At 52.1% G+C, this 21,679-nt stretch overlaps 1 protein-coding gene across 2 annotated transcripts; it reads left to right on the top strand.

The window, feature by feature from the left end:
* The first annotated feature begins 13,135 nt into the window (after positions 1-13,135).
* EIF3D (eukaryotic translation initiation factor 3 subunit D) lies at positions 13,136-21,501 on the top strand. Of its 2 annotated transcripts, none has more exons than XM_065634157.1 (15): positions 13,136-13,241; positions 13,597-13,730; positions 14,409-14,454; positions 14,842-14,978; positions 15,081-15,166; positions 15,648-15,720; positions 15,849-15,961; positions 16,180-16,312; positions 16,954-17,101; positions 17,353-17,483; positions 17,956-18,041; positions 18,268-18,397; positions 18,884-19,026; positions 20,059-20,339; positions 21,325-21,501. In XM_065634157.1, the coding sequence occupies exons 2-15, from the start codon at positions 13,608-13,610 to the stop codon at positions 21,336-21,338; spliced, it is 1,644 nt and encodes a 547-aa protein (XP_065490229.1). In that variant the 5' UTR covers positions 13,136-13,241; positions 13,597-13,607; the 3' UTR covers positions 21,339-21,501. The 2 variants fall into 2 exon arrangements, with proteins under 2 accessions (XP_065490229.1, XP_065490221.1); XM_065634149.1 differs by having other exon boundaries at positions 15,846-15,961.
* Positions 21,502-21,679: the final 178 nt, after the last annotated feature.

Below are 21,679 nucleotides of genomic sequence, written 5' to 3'. Positions count from 1 at the left end.
CGGACCAGAGGAGCCGATGCTGAGTCACCCCTCCGCAGTGTCCCCAAGGGGGTCTCTGCATCCCCAATTCTGGGGACCCTGGGGTTAACAGTGACAGTGCAAAAAGCAAACAGACACAACAAATAAAGACACACACAGAGACAAAAAAAAAAAAAAAAAAGGACAAAAAAAGGTTTCTTAAAAAAAAAAGTGGCAATTTTTTTAATAAAATAACAGCTATAAATAAATGTAAATATAATAAGTGGATTTACTTGCAAGAAAAACAGATAGTATTTTTTTCTTTTCATTTTTGTTTTCTCCAGCTTGAAACTGTGAAAAAAAAAAAAGAAAAAAGACGGCGGGGAGAAGGGTGGGAGGCGCAGGCAGAGGGCAGGGACTGGTGGAGGGGAACTGGGTCTCCCATCCCTTTGGGATGCTGCTGCTGCGGTGGGGGGGATACAGGAGGCCAAAGCCAAGGGCAGTGTGCTGATGGGGGGGCTGTGCACATGCTCGCCTGTGAATGCTCCAGAGGTTTCCCGAGGCGGCCACATGTCCCCCAAAACTGCCTGGATCCCTCTGAGGTCACACCAGTGGGGCTGCAGCCATGTGGGTGGGGGGCATGGCGAGGCTTACCCAGCCATTCCCTGAAATTGCTCCTGTCCCCCCTGGGCACAGCCAGCCCACCTTGACCCAAAGCTGGCCACCAGCTGCTTGGCCTTGGCACATTTACCTCCCCCAGCCCCCATCCTGGGCAGCCCCCGGCTCCAGGTCTGAGCCCCCCTGAGTCCCTGCGGCCATGCCAGGGAGAGGCGCGAAGCCATCGAGCATCTCCACACCCTCTGGGTTTTGTCCTCATCCCCCCCTCGCCAGGAGGTCCCAGCCTGCTGTGGTCTCATCCACAGCGACAAGGTGAGCTGGGTCCCCACCATCCCGCCCCAGGACCCCTGGCCCGGCCACAGCCCCCTTCCTCCCTGCTGTGCCGGGAGAACAGGGCTCCAGGGGTGCCAGGAACTGCTTTTAATCCAGCTGACCCCACAACAGCCGCTGTGGATGCAGGCGGGAGAGGAGGCGGTGGCAGGGGAGCGCAGGGGCCTCTGTGACACCCAGTGAGCTGCCAGCCAGCCCGGGGCAAGGACGGGGACCCTTTTGGGGCTGCTCCCCGAAAATGGCAGTGCCCCTTGCAGGCACGAGGCCGAGGGTTTGCAGGATGAGGCCGCCAAACCCTTTGGCAGCTCAGACCCACTTTTCGACTTTTTTTCCGTCCCCATTCTTGCTGCTCCAGTTTTAGGAGCTGCGCAGTCCCTTGCTTCGGGTCCCAGCGGGGTTTCTGCTTAAAAGCAGCCTGATCCTCCCTGCACCCTCCTCCTTGCAGCTTTAACCCCCTCTCCCTGCTCCTGGGCAGGACGGGGGGCAGCAGTGGGAGGGGGTAACCCCCCAAAAAACAGCATCGCAGGGCAAGAGGAAGATGCGAGTGGCTTGGCTGAGTGTCCAGACCGCCCCCCCTCCCCCGAAATCTCCTCCTGTGACCCCCGAGCCCTTTGAAAGAGATTCACAGGGAACACCCCGCACCCCTGATGCCTCCCAAGGAATAAATTTAAGCCTGTTTCCTGGACCCTGGCATAGAGGGAGGGTGGTGTTGGGGTTTCCATCCCCAGCTGCCCTTGCCCCCCGCCAAGGCCGCCCGGAGCTGGGGAGCATTCACAGGGCCGAGCGCTCCCCCAGGGCCAGGCGGGGAGGGGAGAGCGTGCCTGAGAGGCAAGGGCTGGCAGGGAAGCTTTTTTCCAAGGGTATTGCTCATGTCCAGCTCAAACCAGTACAAGAAACCAACCTCCATTTTCTTTATTTCGTGGGTTTTTTTCAGACTGTTAAAAAGAAAAAAAAAAAGAAAAAAAAAAAGGAGAAAAGGACAAAAAAAAAATCCTGGTACATGAAATAAAGATTTTTTTTTTATATATAATTCAGTCCTCTATGTGGATTTATTGGGGGATTTACTGGGAGGAGTTTTTTCGTTCTGCTGTGCTGGAGGAGTACCTGGAAACCCAGCAAGAGAGTCAGCTATCGTGGACAGCTTTGTCCTCTTTGGCAATTCAGCAGACGGTCTTGTTTCAACTGCTCTTTTCAAGTCGATCTTCCAGATACACAGAGGAAGGACGAGGCAAGAGGAGAGGGCTTTGCCACAACTTTTTTTGAAGTAAGTGTGGGTAAACTCCAGTCACATGTGCCAACTTTCTCTGCTGCTCTCCAAAACATCTTTTCCAGCCCCTGCTTAGCCCCCAGCATCACCCTGCCTGTACTGTTCCTCCCTGGGTGCTGTTACCACAAGGGATGATGCCCCAGCTCCCACCTGAAGACATTGATGCTCATGGCAGCAAGCCAAGAACTGCCGGCGAGATCAGAATTCACACAGGCTTGAGGGCTCAAAAAGGAAAGAGAAAAGAAAGGGGGCCTAATGTTGTTCTGGGGCTTTGTTCAGCCATTCATGGGGTTTCTGGTGATTTCCTCAGTAGCTGAGTTGGCAGTGGCTGCCTGGTGGAAATGCTCACCATCACGGCCCAGAGCAGGGGAGTTACCCACAGCTGCAGCTGCAGACCCCAAAACAGGTGAGGTGGCAGCAGGGCAGGGAGGTGAGAGCCCTGCAAAGGGCTCTGGGCTCCCGGTGTGTCCCCTCACCTCGCACCCCATCGCCAGCAGCAGGGGTGCCACCAACACACCGAGATCCCCTTGCCCTCCTCTGGGCTCCTGCTTGGCGTGGGACCCTCCGTGGCTTTCTGGAGCAGACTAGGATCCCCGCTAGACCCTGACACCACCAGCTCAGAGGGGTGACAGGGAAGGGCAACCACCTGAGTGACAATGCCCCTCTGAAGTGCAGCCAGGGTCTGACCCACGGTGGGTGAGCGAGACCACGAGTCGAAAAGGCAGGTGGGGCCAGGAGGGTTAATTCGGTGGCAGCGGGGGGTCAGTGGGGTGAGGGCACACTCGGCTTCAGGTGTCCCAGCAGACACCAATGGGTCTCAGTGCGATGACAGCACCGCAGTCCTCCCCGATGCACCTCACAGAGGTCGATTCCAGTGCTCAGCACCCAGATCTCCCAGCCGGCACCTGTGGGTCCCCGCTCTGGCCCTCTCCAGCCCCGCTTCCAGCCCAACCTCCTCCAGCTCACTCCTCTCTTTTGTGACCTCAGTAGCACCCCACACCCACCCCGCGCTCCCCCAGCATGCCTGTCAGCACACACATTTCATGGGACAGCCGGCTGGATGCTTTGCTGTTGAAGTAATTGGGGGCACTTGCTGCCCCATTTCTGCTCCTCCTCCAGGGAGCCTTCCTGGGAGCAGCTCGCTGAGAAGGAGGGCGCAAGGAGAGGAGAGGCAGCAAAGCGGGCCAGGCACCAGCTGCAGGGGACGCCAGGGACCTCCCAGCCCCAGCACGTGTGTGTCTAGAACGCAGCCTTCCCTATGCCTCTGTCTGGCTCTCAGACCCCAAAACCTTCTCACCCTCTCCTCATCCCCTTGCCTGGCTCTGAAGTCACCACCAGTTCCAGGTGCCCCCACCCAGGCATGGATGGGATGACCTGCAGAAACCCTCCTGCATCTCCTCCATCCTCCCTGCGATGTTTCCAACCCCAGCCCACTGCAAAGCTGGGGGCTAGAGGGTGCACAGCCCCGCTTCCCACACAATGCCCTGCCCCAAGTGGAGGAGGTGCATGGCTCAGCCCCCCCCGCTTCATGAAGTGTTCCTTCCTTGCAGGTTGCAGAGGGTCTTACTTTTTCCTCTCTGCTTCTCCCCTTCTCCTTCTGGCTTTTACAGGCTGGGGCAATGGTGGGGGAGAGGTAGGGAAATGGCACCAGCCTGACATTGTGTATGGGGAATGCTGCTTGGATGGGGCTAACCTCCACGCCATAATAATTAACACTAATATTCAGCACTTATACAGCACTTTTCATGTTCAAAGCGCTCTGCAAACATTAACTAATTAATCTGTCATTTTAAATGATGTCTTAAAGGGGTAGCATTGAAAGCAAAGGGCTTGTGCGTGGGCTGGAGCTCTCATTCCCTGTCTCTCCCAGAGCACATGACCACTTGGGTGCCTGTGAGACCCAAAAATGTCACCCTGTGCCCCTCCTGGGTCTCTGCCCCTGTGCCACTTTCTTGCCTCCCTCAGCACTGGCAGCATGCTCTGGTGGGCCCTGGGTATATCGGGGTGGGCAGGGCACCAGGGTCTTCTCCTCCACAGCACTGGGACAGATGAGGTCCTGGGGATGCTGGAGGCCTCCCATCTTGTGACTGAGAGGTGAGTTAAAACATTTGGCTTGGAAAAGTACCCCCACTCCAGTCCAAGGCCCCAGCAGTGTGAGAGAAGAGCCAGCAGGCCCTTCGCAGTGCAGCAGGAGCAGCGATGCAGCAGGCGATGTCTGGTTCGATGCCTTCAGCCAGGTCCCCATCACGCCCCAGCCCTGCAACCTCTCTGGGGGCAATGGCCACTCCCTGCTTTCAGGTGCCAGAGGAAAGCAGTGCCCAGATTTCCATGGGGCTGACTTCTGGCAGGCTCCCCCCCTCTCCAAATCTGAGTACGCACTGTCAAATGCTGGCCAGGGATGGGTGGGTGGCAGGCAGGCAGGGTGTCTGCCAGGGAGGGTGCTGCCCAGCTCCCTAGGATGGCTCTGTCAAAGGATGAAGCTCAGGAGGTCATGATCTGCACAAGGGATGCCAGCCAGTGCTGGCAGCGGTGCCAAGTCTTCCCTCACCACGGAGGCAGTGTGGCTGAAGAGGGGGCTCCCTTTGGGGGATGGTATGGGGTGAGGGAGCGCTTCCTGCTGAGTAATGCCCAGCTCATTGTGCTGGTGGGTCTGTTGTTAACGTGTGCTCGCCGCTCCTCTGCTGCCTCTTGTATGGACCGCAGCCAGGGATGGCTGTGTTTGGCTTCCGTGGGAGATGCTCTGAGAGCTCCGCATGTGGGGAAACCCAGATACTTGGCTATTAAATTAACGCTGGGCATTTAACAGCATCACTGAAATGGTTTAAACACCTAGGAGTGGTAATTAGTAATAATGGTTTGGTGAGGGAGGAAATTAAGACCCAGGTATGGAGCACAGTATTTTTCTCTGCAGATAATTTTTAGTGCCAAATGACTACAGAGAGGGGCCAAGCATCAGACACACAAGCTTACTGTCTTGCTTGCATGTGAGGACTGACACGGGGAGGAAGACAGCCACACATCTCACCTTTCCAAAGCCAAGCGCTGAGGCCAAGGAAGAAGAGAGGCTGGGGAAGGAGAGCTAATGAAGAAAGGAGGTCTGTGAGGAGGTACAATCAACCTAACGAAAGCCACAGGGTGAGCAAGGCTGGCAAAGGGCCAGCCGGGTAAATGTCCTGAAGGTCTGTCCGAGGGTAAAGATGGCCCCAGATGACTCATCATCCCTTCCTTGGGTGCCTTCCAGCTGCTGAAGGCTTCCCTCCTCCTCTCCCCAGGCCCTTCTGGACACCCCTTGGAGACACAGAAGGAAGAGGCAACAGTTTTGGTAGGGAAAGAAAGCAGAGGGAGGGTAAATTTTAAGAGTAGCCAACGACTTATAGTGATTAAAGGGATATGAATTAAATGCCACCAGCCTGAGTTTTCCCATCAAGAGCAGATAACAAGTCATCCCTCTCACTAAGCTGAGGCCTGGAGATGGACCCCACAGTGGGTGCTGCCCAGTACGTTGCTCCTCAGCCAGGTGTGACATTTACAAGAAGCCCTGACCAAACCGAGCACACCAGCACCACGTTTTGATGGCTCTGCAGCGCTCCAGAGTAGCCGTGCAGCAAAAATCCCCCACAGAGAGGAAGAAACTCCCCTCCAGCCCTGAAGAGCACACAGGAACGTGTCCCCAGGACATGAGACAGGTCCTAAAAAGGCCTTTTGTCAGGAATCTGTGCCCACACAGATATGGCAGACATCTGTGACGTCCCAGTATCCATGGTAGGTACCCTGATCCAAAGCCATCAACCACCAGCTGGCAGAAGGGTGCTGGGGACCTGCTGGACACGGGGCTGCAGGACCCCACAGGAGGAGCCAGCACCCTGATGGGCCACGCTGCTTCCCAAGGGAACAGCAGCAGGGAGCAGGGGCAGGACGCTGGTGGTTGGGTGCTCACCCAGCCCTCAACTTCCCGGGCTGCAAATCCCAGCTTTGACCTGGCTCCAGCAAAGCTGCTGAAGACGCGAACCATTCTGGCAGAGCGTTGTCATTTGTGCCAGTTTTACACCGCAGAGAGGAGTAATGTGCGAATGACGCCAAACCCTGCTGGCCTCATTTCCCTTGCCCTTTATTGAAACCTCCGGGCCTCGTACCCCGGGTGCAGAGTGACAGGGGTGCAACGGTTCGTGTGTGTAATGAGGGCTCGGAGGAGGCAGCTTTGGCAGCCTCCACAGCAGTCAGCTCTTGACATTGCAGAAAGTCTGCAGCAAAGGAGTCAACTGGCCCAGCATCGGCAGCTTCAGCAAAGAGGTCAAGATCCATGAGTATGGGCTGAGTCCCAAAAACAGATCTGCAAGGGCAAAGTGCTGGGCTGGGGAAAGAGTTTTCGTTGCTGCTGCTCCTCCTGCTGCTCCCAATTCCCTCGGGGATGGAGAAAACAAGGGACTTTGCTCTCTAGGGACCCGTCAATCAGAATCTGCCACCACCGTTTCATTTGCCGAATTTATGCCTGCCAGGCGCACCAGCCTGGCTGTCTGTTCCTGAGCAGGCAGTGCCATCCCGTGGGACGTGCTCGGCACAGCAGCGGAGTCTCACAGCCGCCCTGTGCAGGAGCTGGAGCAGCCGCACAGCTCCCACATTATACGTGGCAGTGAGACCCTTACCCAGAGTCCACAGGAGTGGCTGGGGAGCATCTCCAGTCTGCCAGGGCTCCTCACTACCTGCTTCCTTTTATTCCCCCTCTCCTTCCAGCAGGAAAGCTTGGAGGGCATACAATGACGTAGCTCACCTGGACATGAGGGTTGTGCTCACTCCTACCCAGGACAGGCTCCAGCCAGCCCAGGGGCAGGTAGGATTTTAGGAGGGGAGAGCAGACAACAAAACTCTTACCCTGAGCTTGGTGTGGCTGTGAGGTTTGAGGCAGCTTTGTCCCAGCAAGCCACCTTCCATCAACAAGCCTCCCCATCTCTCCTCCCCTAAATTATGCAGCTCCTCCAGTCTCCATCTGGTGCTGGGCCGGGGATTGTCCAGGAGTATTTAGAGGGCAGATAATTCATGCTTGCAGAGAAAAGGGCAATCCTGTGGAGCAGTTTCCAGGTCAGGGAGCCCCATGGCTGGTCCCACACCTCCCATCCCTGCTGCTCTCCCCAAGGGCTTGGAACTGCTCTGAACCCCTCTGGGAAGCCAGCCGTGCAGGGCAGATCCCTTCCCAGCCCCAGCTCCTTCCCATCCCCTCCTGCAGAGGCCACAGCAAAGCCTGGCTCCAACCCTGGGAGTTGTGGCCTTGGGAACAGCCTCATCCGGAGTGGCAGGTGGTGGACAGGGAAAAGGAGAGAAAGAAAGACCTTGGGCTCCTGCAGTGGGAGCTTTCTGGAGCAAGGCTGAGAGTGCGCATCCTTCCTGGCTGCCTCGGGGTGCCTGACACCCAATGGGGGACATATGCAGTACGGCTTTGCCAGAAGGGACAAAAGCACCCGGCTGACTCCTCCAAAGACAGAAGAGAGCAGATGGCACTGAAATCTGCTCAGGAGGAGAGGAAGAAATAGCCCCAAGGCTCTACTCTCCTTGTACCCCAAGAGGTACATTTGTCCCCATCCAAGCGTGTCAGCCATACTGGTCTCTGACTTACTAAGGGACAGGGAAGGCAAAGGCAACCGCAGGCTTGCTGGACTGCTGCATGTCCCTTGCCCCTGTTCTCTTTTGTGAGGACTTTCCTGAGCGTCCCTGGGAGGGAAACAGCATGCTGTACATAGGTAGCATCTGCATTCAGCTCCTTACTGCCTTGATAACGAGGTCTTGCATAAATAGGATTTGACTCTTCTCCCTAGCAGAAATCACTTGGACTCTCTTTCTGCTTCCTGATGTCCTGCTTAGACCTCTTTGTCTGGCTGCAGTAAGCTCTCCAGAGGAGGGACCAGCAAAGCAGGAGCACTTGCAGAGTATGTTTAGTACCAGAAGATTCTGATTTTTCACGGATGTTACCATAACGCTGATGATGTTGAAGCAAATAACTGTGGGCACTTCTGTGCTGGGCAAGGGCCCTTGTAAAGAAATCCCATGTTGTCTGTGGTTCTGCTCATACACACCAGGATCGTTTTCAGGGCAGGGCTGAATATAACTCAGGCACTGGAGAACCACATGGCACAGAGCAGTGCTCCCGCAGCTGAAAAGCAAACCACTAGCTCAGCGGTGAGCAGGCACGGTGTGCCTCGCATCCTCCATCACCTGGGGCCCCATCCTCTTCCCTGCTGTTGGTCCAGCTGGATCTACGCAGCATTTCCCAGATGCAGCGGCCATGACCTGCTTCTACCTCTGTTGACGCAGGTCCCCATCACTACAATAGCTTGTATCTCCAATGTATTTCTCTTCCATTGAGGCAGGAAAGTGCTGTACCTCCCTGCACAGCACGGAGGTGCCAAACTCTCACTGGGGTGGCTTACTGGGGTGGCCCAGAGGACAGCAGTAAAGCGGGGGTTCGCAGCTCAGCCTGTGGACTCCCAAACTCATACCCCAGCCGCTGCACCAGCCTTCCTCTTCTTCTGCAGGCTCGGAGCCAGCAGGGACGCTGCCGGTGCCAGCTGCTCTAATTGAGCTTTGTAGAATAAACTTGTGGAATTAGCCTGTTGGCTGCTGGGATAAAATCCAGTGCTGAGTGCAGATCAAAGAAGGCAATCTCGCTGACAGTTTGCAGGCAGACAGCTGGGCCCAGGCTCCTTCCACAGCTCTGGAAAGGACAGTGTTCAGCAGTCAAGGATGAGGACGGAGCAAGATACATGCTGCCTCTTTGATGATGCATGTGGTCTGGTCCCTCGTGGTCAAAGATACAGAAGCCTTGGGAGAAACCTGACACTGATGATAAAAATGGTCAAAGCCAGGCAAGAGACAGCACAAATTCAGAGAAAGATAACTTTTGGGTGTGCGAAAAATTTGTGGCTTTTCCTGGTAGCATGGAAGGAGCAGACAATGCAAGGCCAGGCTCTGAGCCTGGTCTACAGAAGCAATATGGTTTAAGAAGGGGAAGCCTGTCCTTGCCAGGCTTCTGTCTGTCCTTGAGGGTGAGACAGTGGGGCCCAGCAGCCATGGGGAGAGCTCAGCATGACAGGAGGAGGACGAGGGAGAAAGCCTCGCAGTGAAAGCACTATCTGCTACCACAAATAATAAACTCAGCACATTCCCTGCATGAACCGCATTGTGCGGACATGGCTGGTCTGAACACAGGCAGCAAATCTGCCAGGTGCCACCTGCTCCCAGCCCCACTAGATTGCACAGACAGCAAATTAAAAATCAAATTCGCAGCATGCACACAGTGAAGTTGCTTTATGGCTGGTTTTCCAGAGTTCCTGAAAAAACAATCCCGCATTTTGCCAAAAGAATTACAAGCAACTGCCACTCAAGGAGGATAGGTTTATAGTTCAGCTGCCAGGGCGCCTGGGAGAGGGATGAAGGTGCTGGAAAAGAGGTCATGCATTGCAGCGAAGCACCTGGTCTGGGAGAACAGCAGACTGAGAAGGCAGAGAAAAGTGCAACAGGAACGACAGGATGCGAAGAGGAAGGCCAGGGAAGGACAGAGGCATTCCCGGCCTGTGAACACTGGCCTGTGGCAGGAGCCAGTTCATGTACGGCCAAGGCTGGTTGCAGTGAGAGCCCAGGAGCCAGCAGTGAGTTTTGCTGCTTGAAAGACGATGACAATGACTTCAGAATGAAAGTCAGAGCCGAAGAGGTGTGTAGACCACAGGCTTCTCGGCAGACGGAAGGCGTTAAAGCTGAAGACTGTTTCCCTTGATTTCTGGGTTCGTCAAAAAGCACAGGCCAGTGGAGACTAAGCATATGGCACAGGCATACAGAGTGTTTGTTGCTCAGTGAGTAAAAAGAACCCAGATGGATGTTTTTGGTGCATTTGTTATAAGCATGAGAAAAGGAACTACTGCAAAATAGTGTTTTAATGTGAACATTAGTCTTCCAATCCTCAGCTGCCTGTTTGAGTGGAAGTGCAGTCACACAAGCTGGAAAGCAACCCCTGTCTTAAAGCTTTCCAAGGCATCTTCAGTCAAGGCAGAGGTGATCTATTTTCTAGGAAAGGCCCCTAATATGTTGGATGCTTGGACCTGTTTCCCTTCATTTAAACCTGGCAAACCTCTGGTGACACTGCGTGAGCTGCACATTGTCCTCCCTCAGCAGGAGAAGGCTGCCGCTCAATGCAGAGCCAGCGACAGGTCTCCAACGAGTCTCGAACCATGATGAAGGCTGACAGTGGTGATGGGTTTGGACGGCAACAGCCACAGTGCTGGAACGAGCCCCTCTTTTACAGATCTGCTAATCCCAGTACTGAGTACAAAAACTGAGAAGCAGGAGACGAGAACAGAAAACCAGATGGGAGCAATTTATCCCGGCTGTTCTCACGAGCATCTTCCAGGGAACAGTGATTAGCCTTATTAACTGATTAAGTGATTAATTAACTGATGAACTGAAATTATGGATCAAATGATCGCAAGCAAGTGCATTTTGAGTACTTTTCCGGGAAATAACGTATTTCACGTGCCTTTAAGGAAAGCCAGAGGCTGAAAGGTGAACCATTTGTGGCAGTGGTGCCGGGTTCAGCACGACAGGACAGGTGCCAGCAGCCACAGGACCACGGCACAGGAGACAGGAGGTGCAGTGCCTGGCACAAAGCCGAGAGCGAGACAGACCTGTTCTCTCCTCTCTTCTGGTAAATCTGACCTACATGTGGCAACAAATCTCACCCACTCCAAGAATGGATCTTTTTCTTAGAACCTTTCTTCCCCATGATAAGAAACTGGAAGGTTATGGCCGTGCTCAGAGGAGCATTTATCTTGCACGCTCTCTCCTCCCACGCACACCTGTACCCAAGTCTGTCCTCTGAAAACTTAGTTTGCTGGGCTAAGCCCAAACTGCATGGGGTCTGTCATCTCTGGGAGACAGCAACAGCTTTACACTCTAAGCACGTCCCACAGGCTCGGTAGCGGAGGCCATGGAAAGGAAGGGATTTTGGTTTATCAGTCTATTTGTCATTGCTTTTCTTCCTTCATTCCCAAGTCCAGTTTTCTCTTGATAACTTCTCACTCTTTTTATCACCATCTCCCAAGCAGTCAGTCCCCCTGAGCCTGTTCAGTCCATTTCCCCAGCTCGAGAGGGCAAGGGATGGGCGCTGCGGGGGTGACCTGGAGCTGGGATCGCCCTGAGCCACCACCAGCACCTGGCGAGGCAGTTCCAGCAGTAATGATGTTTGTCTCCAGAAAAGCTGTTTAGGTGAGACAGTTACAAATCGTATTTTATAAACTGGATTTCTATAAGTAGATTTTTTTTTTCGCTAGTGGGGAAAAGTGCTTTAATAATCTCACTTCTGATTAATGGCAGGGTGTCTCAGCAAAGCAAGAGACTGCTGCAGCTTCAGTTCTTTCACAAGGAGGAATTACAAGTGGTAAATAAAGGAGAAAATGCACACATCTCTGCCTGGAAAATATTGATCTAGCCTCTTCTTAGGTAATAGACACCCAGTAAAATTCTCTTAAGAGTTAGTTTTTAGCCTGTGAGCTGAAGAGATTTGTAAACTGGATCCTACTCTTTTAAGGGGTAGAGAAAATTTCAATCACTCTGGCATGTGAACATCTGAGATTTAATTATTTATTGCCCTCGTGCCCTGAGAAGAAGCACTATCCCAGTTACAGAGGCAGGGATGTGAGGCACATGCTGTATTAAATGACCTGTTCACAGTCTCCTAGAGGGGCTGTAGGGCTGAATTTGAACTTCCAGCCCTTGGTCTCCCCTCCAGCAGGACAGGGGAAGCCACCGGGGACAACGCAAAACCTTCAGCATCATATTGTGAATGCAGCAAGGGCAACGGCAATTCCCATTCTTCACACATCCTTACCTCTCTAAGTCAACTGTTTTGTTACAACCTCTAAAACAGAAAGTGGTTGAATGATCACACAACTACAATGTGAAAGGTACCTGCTTTTCTACAAAACCATTGCATAGTTCAGAATATATTTTTATTTCAAGAGGCTGTGTGTGTGAGAAAATTAAGAGGCACAGCAATAAGTCATGTTTACTGTCCTGACGTGTGACTTTATTGATACACTTCTTGTCCAGAGCCCTATAAGTCTGTCTCTATCAAAGTCATAAATCTCTTAACTTCTGTCTCCATTTTTATCTGTGAAAACAGGAATTTACCTACTAAACTTCAAAATAATTCCATCCCATGTCTGTAGAACAACCTGGCACAACCAGATGGGCATTTCTTAGTTGCATTTCTTAATCTGACTAAGCTGAGGATCAGTATTATTCCAATACATGACATTAGGCCAGATGATTTGAATTCAAGTTCTTCCAAAGAAAAAAAAAAAAAATTCAAATTGGGCAGTCCCTTCTGTGGTCACGAAGCCCAAGTTATCTTTGTGAGATTAAAGGATAAGCAGGAAGTTTATTAGACAAGTTATCCCATCCTGCTGCTATCAGATGAGTGAGTTACACCAAGACTATTCCCAATAGACGTTTTCCTATGGCAGGCTTAGGTACTTCTGCTATGTTACATATTTCCAGGAGCTTTAACCATCGTTACTGCTGGAGAAGATGTTTCTGTGACCTCGCCATTGCTTGTTTAAACTGCCGGGCTCCGCTGTGCTCTCACCAGACGCAGAAAACGATGTTTTCTTCCTCTTCATGACAGTCGGGTACAAACCCAATGGCTTCGTCGTGCATCACCCCCGGCTTTTCTACTTAAAAGCCAAACCCGGGCTTTTTAATCGACAGGGCAAATTTACCATCATTAACACCACCCTCTTCCCACCCCTACGCGTTTTTGTTAATTGAGCGGTCATTAGGAGGGAGCCAGATCTCACTGACGTATTCCGGGAGGGGGGCACTTTACGGCAGCCGCACTCCGCTCCTCCGCGGCGCCTTTTTTTTTTTTTTTTTTTTTTTTTTTAACTTTTACGACAGTGGCGCTGCCGTCGCGCGGCACTGACGCAGAAGGGGCGCGCCGGGGCTGAGCGCGGCCTGTTTCCTCGTCTGCCGCCGCACCCGCCGCCATCGGATCCGCCGCCATCGGGGCCGCGACGGGGCCGCGCAGGTGAGCGGGGCGCCGGGGCCGGCCCTGGGTCCTACCGGTACCTGCCCGCTGGCATCGGGACCCCCGGCCCCGCCCCGGCGCTGGCACCGGTTCCGGTGGGGGCCGGGTCCCCGCCCCTCCCCCTGCACGCACACACGGTGGCCGGGACGCCCCGTCCCACCCCGGCCGCTCCCCTCGGTGCGGGCCTGGCTGGCGGACGTGGCCTCTCCGCCCTCCCCTCACGGTGGCTCCGCGGCCCGGCCTGTACCCGGGGTCAAGGCCGCGGTTCCCGGTGCCCACCGCAGTCACGGCGTGCCCGGGGCGGCAGCTGAGGGTGTGTTGGTGGTTTGTTTTTTTTTTTTTTCCTCGTCTCTAGAATTTTAAAAAATGGCGAAGTTTGTGACACCTGTGATCCAGGACAACCCCTCCGGCTGGGGCCCCTGCGCCGTGCCGGAGCAATTCCGGGACATGCCCTACCAGCCCTTCAGCAAAGGAGACCGTCTGGGAAAGGTACCTGGGCCTGCCACAGCGGCTCGGGCTGCTGCTGAACGGGGCCCGGGCACCTTCTGCCATCCCACCTGTGCCTGCTGCTGCCGGGTTTTGCTTCTTACTGCTGTGGCTGCTTTTCTGACCCCCCCCTCTGCAGTACCTCCTTACACTTTGCACAGCTGGGGAGACCTTATTGCGGCCTCTCAGTACTTAAAATGGGCCTATAAGAAAGATGGGGACAGACTTTCTAGCAGGGCCTCTTATGATAGGACAAGGGATCATGGTTTTGAACTAAAGGAGGGGAGATTCAGGCTGGATGTGAGGAAGAAATTTTTTACAATGAGGGTGGCGAAACATTGGCACAGGTTGCCCAGAGATGTGGTAGATGCCCCATCCCCGGAAACACTCAAGTCTGGGCTGGATGGGGCTCTGAGCAACCTGATCTAGTTGAAGATGTCCCTGCTCATTGCAGTGAGTTGGACTAGGTGAGCTTTGGAGGTCCCTTCCAACCCAAACTGTTCTGTGATTCTGTGAACAATTTTCAGGGCTGGCAAGTGGAGGTGGAAGTTGAAAGATTAGTTCTGGAGCGTATAGCCCTGTTTGCTTCTGCTGCTTGAAGCCCTGCATATATAAAGTCAGAGGTGGGGGGAAATGTCATGTTAATACTCGCTTACTTTGACTGTTTATGCTTGTCCTTAGGTGGCTGATTGGACAGGAGCCACGTATCAGGATAAAAGATACACAAGTACGTGTTGTCTGGTGGCTGCTCATTTCCTACGCAGTTTTCTTCAAGCGACATTCCTGCTTTCATGTCTCACACCTTCTCTGGTGGTTACCTGCACACCTCAGCAAGGGACGCTGCTTAAATTAGGAAGCGTGCCTCACCCTAGGGAGAGCTCCGTGGGGCTCTCCCTGTCCTTAGGGCTTACTCCAGATTTTTGTACTGGCTCATGACTGGGGCTTCTCAGGGAGGCTTGGAGGGGGGAGGAACCATGCTGATGTAGTGCAGGAGTCCTAATTCATGCATCAGGCTTAGGTGAAGGCAGTTGGAATTTGGGGAGAAAAAGGGGCAAAATGACAGGCTTTTTTTTGGCTAGAAGCTTGGTGTCAAGATGAGTTGTTTTATTTCCAGACAAGTACTCATCGCAGTTTGGTGGCGGAAGCCAATATGCATATTTCCATGAGGAGGATGAGACCAGCTTCCAGCTGGTGGATACAGCACGAACACAGAAAACAGCGTACCAGAGGAATCGTATGCGATTTGCACAGGTAATGTGTGTTTTCAGAAACGGGCTCAGAGGAGAGCTTCGGCAGCACAGAACTATTTTGCGACTGACGTTCTTTGAATTTTCCTTTCCTTTGTTCCTGCAGAGGAACCTTCGCAGAGACAAGGACCGTCGGAACATGCTGCAGTTCAGCATGCAGACGCTGCCAAAGAGTGCCAAGCAGAAGGAGAGGTGAGGCCTCAGATACAAGCATATTGTACTTGGGTTGGAACGTGAAAACATATTGCTGATAAGTTTGTGAAGTTGCTGTAACAGAGCTCACTAGAGCTAACAACAGAGAATTTCAAGTCCAAAGTTTTGCTGATGTCATTGGTAGTTATAAGCATGGGTTTCAAACAGCTACTGAAGAATTTAAAAGGATTTTTGAATCATGTTTAGAAAGTTAACATGATATTTTAAAGCAGAGCGTACGCTTTCTGAAAACTGCATTGTGGTCTTTGGAGGTGAAACTATTTAAAGAGGTTATCAGAGTAAAGAACTGAACTTTTAGTGCCTCACGCATCTTGATCAACAGGCAGCTGAGCAAATGTTTAGTGGCTCGGTGTCTGAAGGCATTGCTCCTCTGGTGGTAATTGGGAAAGCACAGGAAAGGTTGTGGCACATAGGAATCTAGAACTTCCCTTCATGGCTTTTCTGATATTTGTCATTGTAGGGATCGTTTGCGCCTGCAAAAGAAGTTTCAGAAGCAGTTTGGAGTGAGGCAGAAATGGGACCAAAAATCACAGGTAAACTAGCAAGCTTTCTGCCCTGTGTGTTGGTTTGGTTTCTCTGGCTGCACTTCCAGGGCAGCTTCTCTTGCACAAATCCTGATGTCTCTGTTTCTCTCTCCCTTCTGCCTCTGGCCGCACAGCAGAAGCCTCGTGACTCCTCTGTTGAAGTTCGCAGCGATTGGGAGGTGAAAGAAGAGATGGATTTCCCTCGGCTGATGAAAATGCGTTACCTGGAGGTGTCAGAGCCGCAGGACATGTGAGTTCCTAAAGCAGCCGTGTCATTGCTGTCTGAACTGACTGGATTTCTGGAAAGCAGAGGGGCAAAGGATCTCCTGGCCTGGTCCTAGTGTTCACATTGGGATGCCCAAAGCAGGGGAAGGCAATGGAACACCCAACAGGCCCCTCAGTCCTGTGTGGATTTTGGGTGGTGTTATCTGCAGGAGGTTTATCCAGATGGTCCTCTTACCTCTGCAGAGAGTGCTGTGGAGCCCTAGAATACTATGACAAAGCTTTTGACCGCATTACAACAAGGAATGAGAAGCTGCTGAGGAGCATTAAGCGCATATTCCATACCGTCACTACTACTGATGACCCGGTTATCCGAAAGGTGTGTTTACTGGTTTGTAAAACCCAATACTGTGTTTCTCAGCGTGTGCTCTTGTTAGAGACCTCCTGTCATGTTCAGACCAAAGTTGAAAGGTGGACAAAAAAAATCCAGATCCTTAAGCTTGCAAAGAATAGAAACAACAACAACAGAAACATTGGCTGGTATCATCATTTTTCTTAGGTCCAAGGCAGAGCTAGCTGCAAAACTAGGAATACTGGGGCTAAGGAAAAGCTGTAATTCTGGAAAGGCAAGCAGAGCAGTACTTGAGCTATGCTGGGAAAGAAACTTCCATGTCAGAGAACTGGTTCTTGAGGTTTCTGCTTTTGGAGATGAGGAAGGCTCAGACATTTCTCTCTCTGATCTGATCAGCAATAAAGAGCTCCATCTTTTCTCAACAGAATTCTTATTTTGTAGTGGGTTTCTTAATATTCCCTTGTTTGGGTGAGGCTGGGCCTGGATTGCTGGGTAGCATCTTGTGCTTTGTCTAGCAGTTGATGGTGTAGCTACCAGTCCAGCTTCCTCAGTGTGGGAGAAGAAATTCATGATGGGGTTTGCTAACACTTCTGATCCTGGCTGGGGAAGGGAAGGGGTGTTGGTTCTTGTTGCTGAAACACAGTTCTCTTTTCCTCCTGTACCCATAGCTGGCCAAGACCCAAGGGAATGTGTTTGCCACAGATGCCATCCTGGCCACACTGATGAGCTGCACTCGCTCTGTCTATTCCTGGGACATCATTGTTCAGAGAGTTGGATCCAAGCTTTTCTTTGACAAGAGGGACAATTCAGATTTTGGTGAGGAAAAGGCCTGAAAGAAATTTCTGTTACAGTACCTAAAGGGTGTGATTTTTCTTTATGCCTTTTTTGAGTTCATTCTATGGCTCAGTGTCCAGACTGAGATGCCTGGAACTACCTGATTACTGCAGTACACTTGGTAGCTGTGGGGGTAACTTCAATTGTTCTGCTCTGGTGTGGGGTGAGAGACTCACTGAACCTGATGTAGTTACTCCCCAAGTACAACCACTTGTGTCTGGTTTTCTTCCCAGACCTCCTGACAGTGAGTGAAACAGCCAATGAACCACCACAGGAAGAGGGCAACTCCTTGAATTCTCCACGCAACCTTGCCATGGAAGCTACTTACATCAATCATAACTTCTCCCAGCAGTGCCTGAGGATGGTAAGGTTGAGCAGTGCTGGGTAGTGGGGTCTGTGTTTCCAAGAGCCTCAAAAAGATACTTCATTATGGCTGGTTTAATACAGCACAGAAGTGTTTTAATTGACAGAGGTACTTCACACTCATGTTCTTTCAGTTTTGAAAGCGATGGGATTACTTCTGGTGAGCAGTGTGACTTTGTTGTAGAAAGATTTTCACCTTTATTCCACAAAGTGGAAATCCCACTCCCACTGGTGAAGCAGGCAGGCTTCTGAGTATGCTTAGTGAAGCTGAAGTGCCACTAGAAGTAATGCTTTCAGCGAAGTGACTAATGTGAAGATCAGTCTTCTCATCAGCTGTCTTAATATTCCAGTTTTTCTATATAAGGGAAATTAGCTACTGTTGCTATAAGATAATATTTATCCAGTAGGGGAGAGATCTCTCAGTTTGGTGTTTTTTTTTTTTCCTAACATGCCCTTCTGGTTTTTTTCTGCAGGGAAAGGAGAAATACAAGTTTCCCAACCCAAACCCATTTGTGGAGGATGACATGGATAAAAATGAAGTAGCCTCTGTTGCATACAGGTATGTTGATCTCTCTGATGCCCAGGTTTGGCAAGGAGATGGGATGTCAGCACAATATGAGGCAAAACAAGTCAGGAGTGTTACTGGTAGAAGCTTTACCATGGAAGGGATTCCTGGATGTCCTCATAGTGAAGAGTTAGAGGGGGAAAGGATTTTGCTGAGTAGTGGGTGTGAATCTGGAAGAGAACAAGGGTCAGAAATAACCTGCTGGATTATTTTTTGGCAGGTACCGAAGGTGGAAGCTGGGAGACGATATAGATCTCATTGTCCGCTGTGAGCATGATGGCGTGATGACAGGAGCTAATGGCGAAGTGTCTTTCATCAATATCAAAACACTGAACGAGTGGGATTCCAGGGTGAGGAAGAACGAGATCCCAAAGCTAGCTCTTACTGCTTCACTGCTGCCTGACATGCCAGGTACAGCAGGCGAGATGAGACAAACATCTGGTCTGTTCCCCACGTGGTTACATCCCACTGAAGGCCCATAACTTTAGTGGACAAGCAGTGCTGGTGGGATTCTCCCCCAGATGTGAGGTAGCTGGTTTGAACCCTCTTGATCCTAGGTGTTTAGCACAGTAGCCAGTCTGTTCCCCTGCTTCCCTCGTGAATGCTTCCCTCGCAAACTTCCCTTCCTGACCAGTGCCACAAATGTTGGCCGATCCCTGCTGGTTGCTCTTCCTCTTTTCCAGTGCAAGGGCTTTCCCTGCATGTTGCTGTTTGCGTTTCCTAGGTCAGTTATCCTAAGATAGACAGAAGAAACTTCCCTACGTATTGTCAAAATGGCTGAAGAGCTGACTGCTGCTGGCTTGTTAGGGTGACCCTGGTTTTGATTCTCCTCTCAGTATTGCAATGGAGTAGACTGGCGCCAGAAGCTTGACTCTCAGAGAGGAGCTGTGATTGCCACAGAGCTGAAAAACAACAGCTACAAATTAGCCCGCTGGACGTGTTGCGCGCTGCTGGCTGGATCAGAATATCTTAAACTCGGGTAAGATGGGGTTTTCACACCAGACATGTTTCAGGTGCATTTTTCATGATTTAGCCCAGTCTGTGTCAAAGTGAACCATTTGTAGAATTAAAAAATCATAAAATCACCCCACATTTTGAGTGGCAAAGAGGAGAAAGCTTCTGGTGAGCCTGCCACCCTTGGTGTAAGCTGCTTCCCCTCAGCATCTGGCTGATGTTCCCTCCACTGTGACTGACCTTGTGACACCTCAGGTGCACGATGGGCAGGTGGCCCCAGCGGCTCTCAGCCCATTTGCTGACAAGGGAAATAAATGCAGTGACAGTGCTACCTGTCAGGGATTTGATTGAGATCCTCAGTTCCCTGGTGATGAGAAATAGTGTGAAGGGGGTGGTATCACCACAGCCCATTCCAAACTGTCAGCTTAAAATCAGTTGAGTCTGTGCCCCACTGTGGATGACGTGGGTGAGCTGCCTTGTGCGCTGGCTGCTGCCAGGCATCCCATTTCCCAGGCATCCTGGGTTTCCTGTGGTTTCCTTGCACAGCACCAGCACAGAGCTGGTGAGTCCCTTAGCTAGGACTCCGATTGGTAGCTCTCACAGCAGATGACATGGCTGATTATATATAATTAAAAAAGACATATATTTTGTACAGAAATATATATAGAATTATCTGTCTCTTTTGCTGTGGATGGTGAACAAGAAGCATTTGCTAACTCGGTTCTGCAATCCTAGGTTCCATCCTCAGATATGGGTCTGATGCATGTGCATCTGTGTAAGTCCAAACTCCTCACTGATTGTGCTGTTGCTTAGTTTTTATCCGTGGGACTAATTCTTCTCTGTCTTTTGTATGACCTCATCTGCTTTGGGGTAGGGGTGTGTTACTGATTGACAGCTCATAGCCAGGAGATCCTCTTAGCTTTCAGTGTTAGAGTATTAGGATTTTTCCACCCAGAAGACAAGAACCAGAGTGATCACAGTGCTTTTCTTGGTGTCATTCTTCTGCTGGTTGGGCTTAATTTCCTGATACCCTTCTGGCTTCTTCCTGCCCGCCTAGGTACGTGTCCCGTTACCACGTGAAGGACTCTTCCCGCCATGTGATCCTGGGCACGCAGCAGTTCAAGCCGAATGAGTTTGCCAGTCAGATCAACCTGAGCATCGAGAACGCCTGGGGCATCCTGCGCTGCGTCATCGACATCTGCATGAAACTGGAGGAGGGGAAGTACCTCATCCTCAAGGACCCCAATAAGCAGGTGATCCGGATCTACAGCTTGCCTGATGGCACCTTCAGCTCTGATGAGGATGAGGAGGATGAGGAGGAAGAAGAGGAGGAAGAAGGTTTGTAGTGTACTCAGTTTATGCTTTTAAGCGATCTGCTGGTCTGGACCTGTGGTAGAAACCAGAGTGAAAGGGTGAGATCTGAGTAGTTCAGTGACAAGAGGAGTGAGGCTGGAGAATATGTGGTCCCAGGGATGGGCCTCGGCAGTGGAAAAGGTGTGTGTGAGTGACATTGGGAGTGCTCAGTTGGTACCAAAGAGTTAAAAATGCACATGTTGTGCCTCTATATGGATACTGGGCAAGGACTGGTTTTAGCAGGGATGGGGAAGGTGACCCCGGTCCGGAGCACTGACTGGGAAAGTGGAGCTTGCCAAGGAGCCTCATTCAGCAGACCCCAGATTTGGGGGGGTGGGTGCTGGTTTCACTTGGTACTAGGATATTTTTTTACTACAGTTGTAGAAATCGGAGTTGACTGTAAGTTGACGCATTTAAAACGCGTGGTGACTGATGGAGGTGACTCAGTGGAGGCTTTCAGAAAGTGAACGCTGGAGTTGTGCAGTCGCTAGGGGGTCAGTCTCGGTGTTTTGGGGGATCCATGGTGCCGCAGAGGGCAGCTGCTGCCTCGCTGCCCCGCGTAGAGCAGTCTGTAATCTCCGATGTGTGATCTGTGCGTGGCTCTGTTGACAATGGGAAACCATTTGACCTGGAACTCTTGTGATAGGAAAGATTTCTTCCAGCTTTTTTAGGCTGTGAACTAAACCTGACTGCTCTAGGTTTTACTGAGGAAATTGTAGGTCACTCTGTAATCTTATCAAGCATGTGAAGTGTGTAATCCCGAATGACGCGTGTGTGTCTGGGCTGAGGGACAGGGGTGCAGGGGAGGTGGGGACAGGCACACCGAGGTGGGATGAATCACCCCCAGACTCAGACTTGTTTCTTCTTGTTCTTTGTGGCATTTGCTGGAGAGAGGGGGTTTGTTGGAGGGATTGGGTGGTTTTCTCTCCCCAGCTGCCCTCATTTCATTGCTGTTTCTCTTCTCTTTCAGAGGAAGAGAGCTGAGCCCTGGTCAGGTCGGCGGGGGCTGCGGTGTCCGGGCCCCCCCGCTAGCGTTTTCTTGCCGGTGCTGGGTTGGGCGGTGGCTGCGCTGTGTGCCCCCGGGCCCTTCTGTTCTGGAAGTGCATCAGGAAGGAGGAGGAAGCGGAATAAAGTTCCCGTTCAGTGACACTGTGTGCTGCGTGCCTGGGTTCGGGGACCCTCTCCCGGCGGCGGGGTGGGGGGGAGGAGCAGCCGGGGCGGGATCCGGGGCGGGCTGGGGGTGGAGAAGTGGCGGCTGCCGGTTTAAGCGCCCGGCCCCGCCCCCGGGGCACGTGGTGAGCGCGCGGCGGCGCCATGCTGCGGGC

The sequence above is a fragment of the Caloenas nicobarica genome, chromosome 1 (assembly GCF_036013445.1).
Source record: "Caloenas nicobarica isolate bCalNic1 chromosome 1, bCalNic1.hap1, whole genome shotgun sequence".
In the NCBI taxonomy this organism is placed as follows: domain Eukaryota; kingdom Metazoa; phylum Chordata; class Aves; order Columbiformes; family Columbidae; genus Caloenas; species Caloenas nicobarica.
The sequence above is the reverse complement of the archived record's forward strand: the minus strand, read 5'-3'. Positions and strand labels throughout refer to the sequence as shown.